The sequence below is a fragment of the Ananas comosus genome, linkage group 1 (assembly GCF_001540865.1).
Source record: "Ananas comosus cultivar F153 linkage group 1, ASM154086v1, whole genome shotgun sequence".
In the NCBI taxonomy this organism is placed as follows: domain Eukaryota; kingdom Viridiplantae; phylum Streptophyta; class Magnoliopsida; order Poales; family Bromeliaceae; genus Ananas; species Ananas comosus.
Window position 1 is genome coordinate 11,150,886 of NC_033621.1, and position 12,634 is coordinate 11,163,519.

General features: G+C 33.7%; 1 protein-coding gene across 1 annotated transcript; it reads right to left on the reverse strand.

The window, feature by feature from the left end:
• Window positions 9,785-11,236, reverse strand: LOC109720896 (1-aminocyclopropane-1-carboxylate synthase 9-like). The gene is made up of 3 exons (XM_020248248.1): window positions 11,166-11,236; window positions 10,895-11,055; window positions 9,785-10,802 (listed from the first exon to the last, which is right to left on the reverse strand). The coding sequence occupies exons 2-3, from the start codon at window positions 11,050-11,052 to the stop codon at window positions 9,869-9,871; spliced, it is 1,092 nt and encodes a 363-aa protein (XP_020103837.1). The 5' UTR covers window positions 11,053-11,055; window positions 11,166-11,236; the 3' UTR covers window positions 9,785-9,868.

Below are 12,634 nucleotides of genomic sequence, written 5' to 3' on the forward strand. Positions count from 1 at the left end.
CTCTAAGTTTGTGCAGGTGCTAAGGGGAGGGGATTATTAATTTAAAGGAGCTAGCATCCTGCCCTCTGGTGGGAGATTTTGTTGGGGCGAGCCATGCTCGAAGTGGGGGGAGACTAGTTCAGCCAAGCCACAATCGAGATCCGTGAACATTGTGTACGTATACTTTAAGTAAATTGATTGGATCTTTCTTGTAGCTTGAGCTTTAAAATTGATTGCATCTTTCTAACATTTCAAGCTTTTATTAAAATTAATGGTTAGCAGTAACTTTTCCAACACATATGATCCAAGGATATACCTCTCTATTGGAACTCATTAACTTAATAGCTTAAGTTAAACCATTGGTTTTATTCAAATAGTTTAAATCAACTCTTTTCTCCTCTAGTGTAGTTATCATATCAAATATTCGCAATAGTATGCATGTAAACCAGTTAACTCCCCAAGAAATCCAACCCCTTACTATATTTCTAGGTATCTAACAGGATCAACGATTGAATTAGGTTAACTAGAAAAGCATAGACCCTATATAATTATAATCCATCTATAATGTACATGCAATGTTGTCACTAAAAAGAGCCATTTTTTATTTATTTATCAAGTTTATTAGTTAGATTTGGACAAAATCTAGCCATTCAATGCTGATTTGGTTTATTGTACCTCTCTCTCAGTGCAAATAGTAAATGAATTTAACTATTTAGTAATATTATTAGTAATTTGGTACTCTCCAGCTAAATAAATAATATATTTATAACATTCGTCAACTATTTAAGCTTTCAAAGAAAGTAAAAATATAATAAACTTATCTGAACTATGAACTATTTTGAGTTGGCTATTTAGTCTTTCAAAATTTTGATTTTACTATTGAACATTTTAATTTATTTGATTTTAGTCAGTTAACGTTACTTTCATTCCAAAATTTAAATATATATGTATTTTATACAATTCTCATAACTATAAATTCATAAAAGTAAGCAATTAGTTTAAATTTTAACGTCAAAATATTACTAACAGACTCAAATCAAACAAAAATTCCAAAATAGGGCAGTAAAATCAAAATTTTGAAACTCTAGGTTAGCAGACTCAAGATGGTCCACAGTTCGAATAAGTTCGGTACATTTTTAACCTTCGGAGAAATAGGTTAAGATCACCAGAGGTGTAAAAAAAACTCTGCAAATTAAGCGAGCATAGCTCCTTTTTCGGGTATGGGACTGGGTTGGGTCGCAAGCCATACCGGCACGACATAGTCGGCAAAAATAGTTCTGATAAATTCTGTATGTTTTCACCTTCAGAGAACACTACAACAAAAACGGTCTATAGCGACACTTTTAAATATAGGTACATGTCAAAAAAATGCTGCTAGCTAAAATTACCGACACTTTTAAAAAGTGTTGCTATATGTGGGGTCGCTAGGTATATAGTGACAGTTAAAGAGTGTCGCTATAACCTAAAAGAGTGCTGCTAATTTACCAACACTTATTTAAGCATTTAGCAACCGCCGAAACTCTATCTCGTTGGCTGCGGTGGCAGAGAAGGACGACAGGAAAGGATCTTCGTCTAGAATTTCAGTGGATTGAGTGAAGAGAGAAGAAAATATGGTAATTAATTTTTATTTTTATTTTTTTTCTGTTTGTAATCGGGCCAAATGGACTGGGTGTGGTGGGTTGAGTAGAGTAATCTTTTATTTTTGGTTGGATTGGGGTTTATATTTAGGCATTAGTAAATATTTTTTTAAGTTTTAGCATAAATGGGACACTTACTCAAAAGTGTCCCAAACATGTGTCCCTATAACCTAATTATGTTGTAGTGGAAATAGGTTAAGATCACTAGAGATGTAAAAAGGACAGTCCGGAGACAGCGGTGTCTTCTTTTCAAGTATGGGACTGGGTCGCGGGCCGTACCGGCACAACATAGTCGGCAAAGCGGGTCATATCGTGCCGGGCCATTTTCTTCGAAACCCCATCCCAGCATGGCTCCTGCATGCCCCCTGCTACTCCATAACCTGGGCCATTGCCTGTTCCCTTTTATTTTTATTTTCTCTTTCCTTTGTTTTTTTTTTTTTTAAGGTTTATTTCTTAAATTCTATAATTTTAATAAATTATTGTATAAGATTAAAAAAAATTGAATACCCATAATAATGCAAACTTTATTTGTGATGAAACTTTGGAAGATCACCACAGGCATACATAGGTAACATATATAGCCTCAACCAGCATATAGGCTTNAAAAATTGAATACCCATAATCAAATTTTATGAACTTTTTTTTAAAAAAAAAAAAAAAATTGTATGGAATCTATCAAGCCTATATGCTGGTTGAGGCTATATATGTTACCTATGTATGCCTGTGGTGATCTTCCAAAGTTTCATCACAAATAAAGTTTGCATTATTATGGTTTAAAATCTTGTTTCTACATTAATTCATGCAACCATTTATTAAATTTTATTTCTATTTAAGAAGTGACTTACAATTGAGTGAGCTTTTTTATTTTCTTTTAGTTTTGTTTTTCGTTGTTCGTCTCAGTCCAAATCATCACATTAGATTTAGGTACTGTTTGAATGTATAAACATCTTATTTTATATATCATTTTGATTTACTTAAAAAAATATTTAGTATTCATTAGATGAGAAGGTGATCAAATATATATCCATAACGAATAACATATTCAGTCTTTAAGGCAATATTTGCACGTCAGAATTATTTTTGTGTATGAAAATTATCTTGTATAATTGGAAGGCAGAAAATAAATTTTTGCTCTTTATCTATAATTTAGTAGTGTAGCAAATTTCACTTAAGAGATGTCTACCACCTCTATAATTTAGAATAGTCTTATTTGAATTAAGATATATCATCGTTAAACTTCTTAATCTGCTATATTAGTTTAGTCGGTGGCTACATCCAAATGTTAAGAGGGTTAAGTGTGCTATAGTTAAAGTAGCTCTATAATAGGTGACTCCCTGGAAAGCGAGGCATCACATTGATATCAGAACCAATAACTGGCCAAAAAAATAAAATGATTCTCAGCTGAGTTTGGGTCATGCAGCGCGCAGAGCGTGTCTAGTGCGAGTGAGTTTCTTAACCTAGCTAAAGCATACTGGGTGGCAGTTAATTAGGCCCAAGAGATTAAGATGATTAAATGTGCTAAAGCTAAAGTAATTATAGGATAGGTGACGTATTGGAAAGCAGGGTATAATAGTTAGTAGCAGATCCAATCACTACCCAGAAATATAAAGAGTCTCAATTGAGCTAGGATTATACAGCGGGTAGAGCGTGGTTTTCCGATTGACGACTATATTGGTCGAGTGTGGCTCCTCATAAGGTTGGCTAAGCCTAGCAAGATAAATCTCATATCGTTTGTGAGTTTTTTAAACTGGTTATAGCATTTGGGAGATGGTTAGGTATAAAAGGTTTAGAGGATTAAGCAAGCTAGGACTAGAGTAGGTTTAAGATGGACGACCCTTAGAAAGTGGAATATCATAGTTGGTATCAAAATCAATCACTAGTCAGCAATATAAGTGATTCTCAGCCGAGCCAAGGTTAGACAATAAGTAAAGCATGGTTCCCCGATTGGCAACTGTTGTGGATAGAGTGTAACTCTCCAAAAGTTGGATTTAGGTTAGCAAGATAAGTTTTACATTGCTTGGTGTTTGTGAGTATACTTGAGTCTGATGAGAATATTCAAGACTTAAATAAGGGAGAGAATGTGACATCTTCAGAATTTGGAATAGTCCTATTCCAAATAAGATATACTAGGGATAAACTTCCTAATATGATTATAGCATTTTAGGCCGTGGCTATACCCAAGAGGTTAAGAGGATTAAGCATGCTAGGGCTAGAGTAATTATATAATGGGTAACTCTCTAAGAAGTGGGTCATCATAGTTGGTATCAAAGTTAATCACCAACTTGAAGTGTAAGATGAGTGTCAATTAAGTCTGGGTTTTATAGAAAGCATAGCACATCTCCCTTGCTGACGACTGTTGTGGATGAAACACGGCTTCACACAAGGTCGAATAAGAGTAGCGAGACATTTCACATTGCTTGGTATTTATGAGTTTTTTAACCTAGTTATAGCATATTGGGTGGTATTTAAGTCTATGAGGTTAAGAGGTGAAGTGTGACAGAGCCAAAGTAGTTCAAGGATAGGTAATTCCCTGGGAAGCATAGCATCGCAACATGATTTATTTTATTCTAAAAAACTGACATAGCGATCGAATATGCTATCCCATTCTAGATCTTTGACCACATTTAACGCTTCCGATCACAATATGAATTTTTCATACTTGACACTGAATGACTAAATCACTTCATAGATAAAATATGATATTCTATCAAATTATAAACATTAAGGTATTTCAAAGACTAGAAAATCATACTCCTAACTAGCTTGCAACAAAACAAAAAAGTATTTATGTCATATAAGTAGTCATTGGATAATTTTTTCTGACATGCAAGTATGAAGCCTAGTTGTTAGCGCACGTGGCAAAGATTTTGGTGGTTGGTATCTGAGTTTTCAAATTCGAAATGTAATTACTTCACATTTTCAGTTAAGTTTATTTCCAAAAGAAATAAACAAAACACAAAAAAAAACTTTTTTCCGCATCCAAGCAAACCTTTAAGATTTTCGTTCTCTCTAATTTTTTGTCATTATGACACTGGAAGAGAATGGATAATCATTGATAGTTGATGATCATACCACTTTTGTTTTTTTTTTTCTTGTTTTCTAATTAGCAATTTTGGGTCCAATTATAAATGGCCTCTAATTATTAATCAGCTTAATTCGCCCAACCAATAGAGGGACCAACTTTGATCCTGCTAACTAATTATATACAATATTGAAAAAGTTAATTTAAGATCTCTTTTTTGATAGTGTGGGGACAACCCATTTTATAATGAAAATAAATAATTAATATTTAAAAGTCCTGATCAATCCTGTGGGATATTGAGCAAATACATAAACATATATATAATATAATTAATGTATCAATCACAGTACCTCCAAGTTGATTACTAAATAATTAATACATAAAATCATAATTAGAAGTGTCTAAATCATTTTAGTTTATGACGGTGTTAGCGATCGTGCTGCATATTTATGAGGAACAATAAGTTGTACTTGTACAGAATTATATTTCTTTATAGAGCAATAATATAATTGGATTAAATATGAAGGAAAAGGAGAAAGCGCGTTCTCGAGAGTGGAGATTAAGTGAAGATCTTAGAAGCTTCATTAGTCATTCATTTCATCATTATCTTAGTGATCAAGGAGTCGGCGACGAAAATAAATGGTTAAGTACTCCAATGACAACTTTCGTCGGCGGTAATCTCCGCCGACACGCGGAAATTTTGCTGTTCGATATCCGGCTCCCGCCGCGGCGGCCCACAAAGGATCTACTTTTATAATTTAGAAGATTATCAGCTAGGTCTAGTTGCATGCTTTTTTTGATTAGTATAAATTAAGGTTACTTTCACTCAAAGAGTATAATTACAACAATTCTTTATATATATATATATATATATATATATATAATATTATATATATATAATAGTTGAGGCTAATACTGATCGGATAGTAACGAGCGTTTTACTTATTATTTGTTTTCATGATAGAGCTTCCAATTGAACGAATCGGTCCGTGAACATGACTATACACTTGAAATGTTTTAGAATTCAAATTTCAAAATCTTTTCGACATGATCTAAGGTAGTAAACGAGCCATATTTTTACTACATGAATATACTATATATAATATATATATATATATATATATATAATTTAGTTGACTAAATATTGGCTTATCATTAATGTGGAAGTGATGTAGTAATATTGTGATTAGCGCACAAATAGAAACGAAATATAACAAACGCGAAAAAAGAAAAACCACAAACAGAAAATAAAATGAGGCATAAAGATTTACGTAGAAAATCCTTTGTAGAGAAAAAATTATAGGCGAAGGAAGAGAGAATTTCACTACTTAAAAAAAAGAGTACGAAGTTTTGAATACTATACTCTGTATTGCGTCTAGAGCAAAAAGAAGAAAGAGATTTCTTAACGGGTTCTGGATCCAAGCCCTCCGTTACCCATTATAGACATCTAGTTTTTTTTCACGAACTCTTTTTCAAATTTACAACACCGAAATTGTCAACAAATCGGAGGCCCAAAATCTAAGTCGATAGCTAAATTTTGAGGCACATCTAACAATACATCAGTTTTATACAGCGATGCGTCAATATTTAGCCAATTAAGTTGGGTTGTGAAACTTGATAGTAATGAAAGCTCAAGTCAAAATTGCAACAAATTAGGTGTAATTTACCATGTATGTATATACAATTGTTAGGTAGGTCTAATATAATTAATTGTGACAGTAGATTACACTAAAGTAATAAATGATCATGGTAAGGGGTCGGTGATATGTTTCTCTTAAGGGAGCAATAACATAGGCCCCGTTTGGATCGCGGGATAAGCGGGGATAACGAAAGTTATTCCCGCTATTCCACCAAACGGGGTGAAATTTGGCCGGAATATTTTATCCCGGTCAAACCTTGCTATTCTCGGTTATCCCGGAATAGCAAGGAATTTGCTATTCCACCATTTTGGTGGAATAGTGCTATTCCAATGCTTAATTTCAAACTTAATTAAACTTATAAATTGAATTAAACTAAATTATATAAATATAATATGTTATATATTATAATACATTATTTTTATTATAAAATTATTAATTATACTATATTAATACATATTATTTATATTTAAATATTATAATAAAATTTATAATAAATTATATTTAAATATTATAATAAATTCTTTTTATTAAATTTAAATTTAAGTAGAATTTTTAAAAAATTTATAAATTTATTATAATAAATTATTTTTATTAATTGTTCCCACCACTATTCTTATTTTAAAATTTTAAAAATTAAAAATTTAAATTTTTAAAATTTATAATTTATAATCTCAAAATTAAAGTTTAAAATTTAAATTATAAATTATAAATTTTAAATTTAAATTTTGATATTTTAAATTTTTGAAATTTAAAATTTGATATTTTATATTTTTTAAATTTAAATATGATCTTAAATTTAAAGTTTGAAATTTAAAATTTAAAATTTTGAATTTAAAATTTGAGATTTTAAATTTCAAAGTTAAAATTTTAAATTTAGAAATATAAATTTAAAAATTTAAAAATTCAAATTCAAATATAATAAGTGGATAATATCATTATTTTTTATTTACAAAACCCATTATCTTTCTTATTCCATCTTACCTAACCAAACGCTATTTTTTTTATTCCAGGAATAACCCAATTTTCATCCAAACGCAAAATTGATCTAATCCTCGCTTATACCTCAATTTATACCTATTCCTGGAATAGCCACTTTTTCCTTATCCCCGAACCAAACGATACCTAAAGGTATATATGCTTGATACCGAGGTCAAAGTCTCTGTTTGGAATTCCAGAAAGAATGCATTACATGAATTCGAAAAAATAGCTTGTTTGCTTCTGTATGTAATATAGTATTCTATATTTTTTAATGAGTCGATTGTGATATATTTTTACGATTTCTACCGAAAAATACAGAAACACATCTTTTTATTTTATATATATGTATATTTCGTAATGAGTTGATTACGATATATTTTCGCTATTCCAGTTGAAAAATGCAAAAACACATCCCTTATTCTACACACACACACACACACACACTAGGTTAGAACATTAATTATTTATAGAATCAAGTCATTGGATATTAGGTTTTGGTCTTTGGATGAAGGGATGTGCAGCTAGGATAATAGTGACCCCTAGGGTTTAGTGAGTGGTAAGTAAAATAGTATGATCTAAATTGTCAACAAATCAGAGGTCAAGGGGGTAGATTTAATGGCGGAAAACGTGGTAGCATCATTTGGCTAGTAATTAAAAGGTCTCAAAATTAACAATTTTAATGGTCGATGCGATGCGTTTGTGAATTTAACAGTAGTGTAAAATAATTCAAATCTGATAAAATTTTTATAGAAAATTCTTTTCGCTATTTAGAGTAAGATCAGTATGTCTGATCTTAAATTCAAGTATTTTATCGTCATTTTTTATGATATTTTTATTTTCAGCCGTTCATTTTTAGATTAATCATTTGATAGGTAAATAATGTCGAAAAATTACGAAATTTAATTTTCAAATATTTTTAATAGGATAGATCAAGTCTAACGGAGCTAATCATCGATTTGGAAGCTACATCATTGCAAACAATTTGGTTGCACGGAAGCCTCCGTACTACCGATAGTATATAAGCCTCTCTCTCTCTCTCTCTCTCTCTCTCTCTCTCTCTCTCTCTCTATATATATATATATATATATGGCTATGGTGCTTGTAAAAGCACCAAGCATTTGGTGCTTGTAAATTTTTTACCGTTAGATCTATCTCTTTGATCATTTCCATCCGTTAGAGCAAACTATTCAATTAACCACCCACTCAACCCTGGGGTCCCATATCATTCTAACCGCACATCCCTTAATCCAATAACCAAAAATCTACAAGCACCAATAATTTGGCACTTTTAAAAGCATAGAAGTACAATTCATATATATATATAGAGTAGGGCTACTATACTCTTATGAGTATAGAGCCCTTCGTACTCATAAGTTATTTTTGATGATAGAGCTTCTGAATCGACGATCCATTTCGTTAAATATAATTTAAGAGTATTTGAAACTTCTAAAAAATAAATTTTGTAATTTTTCGAAATCATAATAGAGTCCATTAAGCTCTGAACTATGAATCGTTTTGATTTTGCTATCCAATATTTCAAAAGTTTGATTTTATCATCAAACCTTTCAATTTGTTTGAACAGAGTCAGTTAGCAACATTGTGACTTCAAAATTTGAATGTGTTGCTTATTTTTTTATATTTAGTAATTAGTATACTTTGTACCATTCTCCCAACTATAAATTCATTTAAAAAGTAATTATCTTTTTTTGACGTTAACATATTATTAAATGGCTTAAATCAAATAAATTAAAATTTTGAATAGTAAATTCTAAATAGTTCATAATTCAGGTAATTACTTCTGTAAGTTTTTTATCATTCAGAAATAATCTTAATAAATTAATGTTTACTGTGTCTCTCTCAGCAAAAAGTCAACCCAGTTATAAATGGATTAGGGCTTTGTGAACTTGTGTTGTGGACTTGTAGTAAATGACAAAGTAAACATATATACAAATGGTGATCACTTCCCCAGTCATCACCTGGACCACTAAGACTAGTAGTAGTATATACAATAAACAGTGGTGGGGTTGACTCTACCTCATGCTTTGTTCTCACACAATCATGCATATATATGGTGGAAGTGATGATCATCAAGATGTTAATTAACTGTACATCACTTAAATCATATCTTCTTATAATCAATTAAGTAATTAATTATGGCAAACCTAGTAGAAAACTAACCATGGCAGTGTTTAATTAATTATATATATATTATCTTATACGTACCATCTAATTAATGAACTGAGTAGATAAACATCTATCTATATATGTATATATTATTATAGTTATGTAATGTTCACACTTTGTTTTGACTTTGAACAATGACTTCAACAATACTCATTCCAAGTCATACTTGAGAAAAATTACAACTGAAACCCTCAGTGAAAGACACAACAGAGAAAAAGAAAAAAAAAAAAAGAAAAAAGCGTCCTTCCTCTCCCACGTACATGAAAACTTGGGCATGCACCTCATCAACATGCACCAAGTAAAAACAAAAAGAAAAAGAAGTAACAAAAGAGAAAAATACGTGTTTAACATCTTTCTTATAATAACTAAAAATTAACACAGCCTAAGTAACAAAGTGTTTTGAGACCTTGCACGTACACAAACTGACCCTATCTCTCCGATCGGCGATCGAACGCCGATATTGCGCGCACCCACTTGATTAGCCTTCTTGGCCCTCTTCCAATCTTGCCTCGGCCGTCGCTGGATAAAACGAAGCTCTTCAACCTTTCCATGGAGATATCTAGGGTTTCCTCCGACATGTTCGCGAAGCAAACCCTAAACCACCCGGGCTCGTTGCAGTGGCACGAAGAGCCCGGAGAAATGTTTAGTCCCACATCATGCACTATCCTTTTCCACAGCTCCATCTCTCCTTCAGGTGTCTTAGTCTTAAGTAAGTGCCTCATGTCCACCCAACAAAACAACCCTGCATTGCTCTCCAAACAGCTTATTCCGATCGTCCGCAGCGCTTCGGTGAGCCGCTTTTGCCGCTCTCTAAGCCGCTTCTTGTTCTCCGCTATGTAGTTCGCTGTGAACTCCTTGTCGGAGAGCAACAAGGACAAGAAGTACTGAGTTTGAGAGGAGATGAGCCCAAAGCTCGACATCTTGGTCGCCGTGGAGACCACCGCCTCATTTTGGGAGTGTATCGCACCAACGCGAAAGCCTGGTAGGCCGAGGTCCTTCGATAAGCTATACACGATGTGTACACGGTCCGCCACCTCTTTGCCTCGTTCGGTTATCGCCTCAGCGACACTTATGAAGCCCGGAGAGTCGAAGTTGGTGCCAGAGTATATCTCATCGCTGATCAGATGGATGCCCTTGGCCACAATGAAGTCGATTAGGGTTTCTAGCTCACGGTGAGCCAATGTGGTGCCCAAAGGGTTCGAGGGGTTGGTGACCAACACTCCCTTCACTCTTAGCTTCTGCTGCTGAGCTTGATGATAAGCCTCTTCGAGCGCGGGCTTGGTGATCCGAAACCCGTTCGAGCTCGAGCAGTGGATCGGTATGATCTCCGCACCGGTCCGCCATTTGAGATCCCTATCAAACCTGCAAGTTAAACAGCATATTTAGTATACATGGGAAAAACGTACAAGAAGAGCATATTAATATATATAGGAGTGAAAATGTATAGTACTTACCCAGGGTAGTAAGGAGTTGGAACGAGGAACGCGTCGCCAGGTTCGCCGAGGCAGAAAATGAGAATCTCATTTGCGGAAGTAGAGCCCGCAGTGAGTACAAGCTTGCGAGGATCGAATGCCACTTTGTTTCCTCTCAGCTCTTCCATGAACTCCGCCATAGCCTGCGATTCATATTCGTTAATACGATCTTCTTCTTCTTCTTTCATCACTCTCTCTCTTTGTTTGTTTGTTTTTTTTTTTCGCTATACATATAACCGAGAGGAGAAATTACATGTTTGAAAGCGGGCAAGCCGTGATAGTCCTGGAACAGAGCGAGCTCGCGGAACACAGAAACACCCTCGCTCTTGAACGCGGTGGAGTCGGGGTTCCTCGCAAGCCACGACTCGATCAGATCGAACGAGAGCTGCGTGCATGAAGAACATTCAATCATGAAGAGATGAAGCAAATGTAAATGAGAGCATTTTACATCACATTGGAGAGGCATTATCAGTGAACCAAAACTTGAGAGAGAGCGAGAGAGAGTTTATTGAAACTAGCTAGTCACTCTTCACTAACTAGCTAGTTGTGGTTAGATTTAATACATTTGCTCTGTAAAATTAAAAAAAGACAGTTTATTTACTCTTCACCAACTAGTTTTCACTAAATTTAATATGTCTACTCTATAATATGAGAGAGAGAGAGAGAGAGAGAGAGAGAGAGAGAGAGTATGTTTACTGAAACTAATCACTCTTCACTAATTAGACTATAATGAGAGAGAGAGAGAGAGAGAGAGAGAGAGAGAAACTATTGAAACGAGTCATTCTTCACTAATTAGTTACCTTTGATTAGATTTTAACATATCTACTCTATCCTGTTACTATTAGTTTTGACTAAATTTAATACATATGCTTTATAATAAACGAGAGAGAGAGAAAATTATAACTCTGACTAGATTTAATGCATCTGCTCTGTGACAAAAAAAATTAAGAAAAGGAACCAAAAAAAAAAAAAAGACCTGGTTCTCAGCAAGACCCATTTGGATGATGCCATGAGGGTTGGTGATTGGGTGATAGGGGTTCTTCTCATACTCTTGCCACCCCAGAAAGTATGAGGAGTCCTCTCCGTGGGCGTTGCATGCAGCTTTCTTGGACAGCAGCAGCTGCTTACAATTCATTTTTGATTTTAATAATATTATATCAAAAAATATAATATATGTGTATATATTCTAGAGAGAGAGAGAGAGAGGAGGAATGTAGAGTGAGCAAGAGAGAGAGCTGTGAATTTGTATATGCCTGTGTGTTGCTTGGAGGCCGGAGAAGATACATATATATAGAGTAATAGCATGGTCTAGAGAGAGAAAAAGAGAGCTGCCAAGAGAGAGAGAGAGAGAGAGAGAGAGAGAGAGAATTGTACTTATTTATTTATCTGTATATTATACATTTTTGGGGTGATCAATGCAGATGAGCTGAGAATTATTTTTTGGAGAATAACTAGCACGCTACCTGTTTTATTCATTGAATGAATAAATTTGGCTATAGAGGTGAGGCAACGAAGGCCTCAAGAAAAAACAACATCAGCTGAGGTTAAAAAAAAAAAAAAAAAAAAAAAAAAAAAACGCTCAAAGTAGATCTTTCCACAAAGATATCAGGATCTTGAACCAACAGACTGCTAAAATAGGGTTGAGGGTTTGTTGCCGACAAAATATCCTAATTAATGGCAGCTCCTGACATGACAGGAAATAGGGGGCAAAAATTGTACGGG

Coding starts and splice junctions, on each gene's coding strand:
- LOC109720896 (XM_020248248.1), bottom strand. CDS start 11,052: ATGGCGGAGTTCATGGAAGAGCTGAGAGGAAACAAAGTGGCATTCGAT. Junction 10,803..10,894: donor CCAACTCCTTACTACCCTGG/GTAAGTACTATA, acceptor TTTAACTTGCAG/GTTTGATAGGGATCTCAAAT.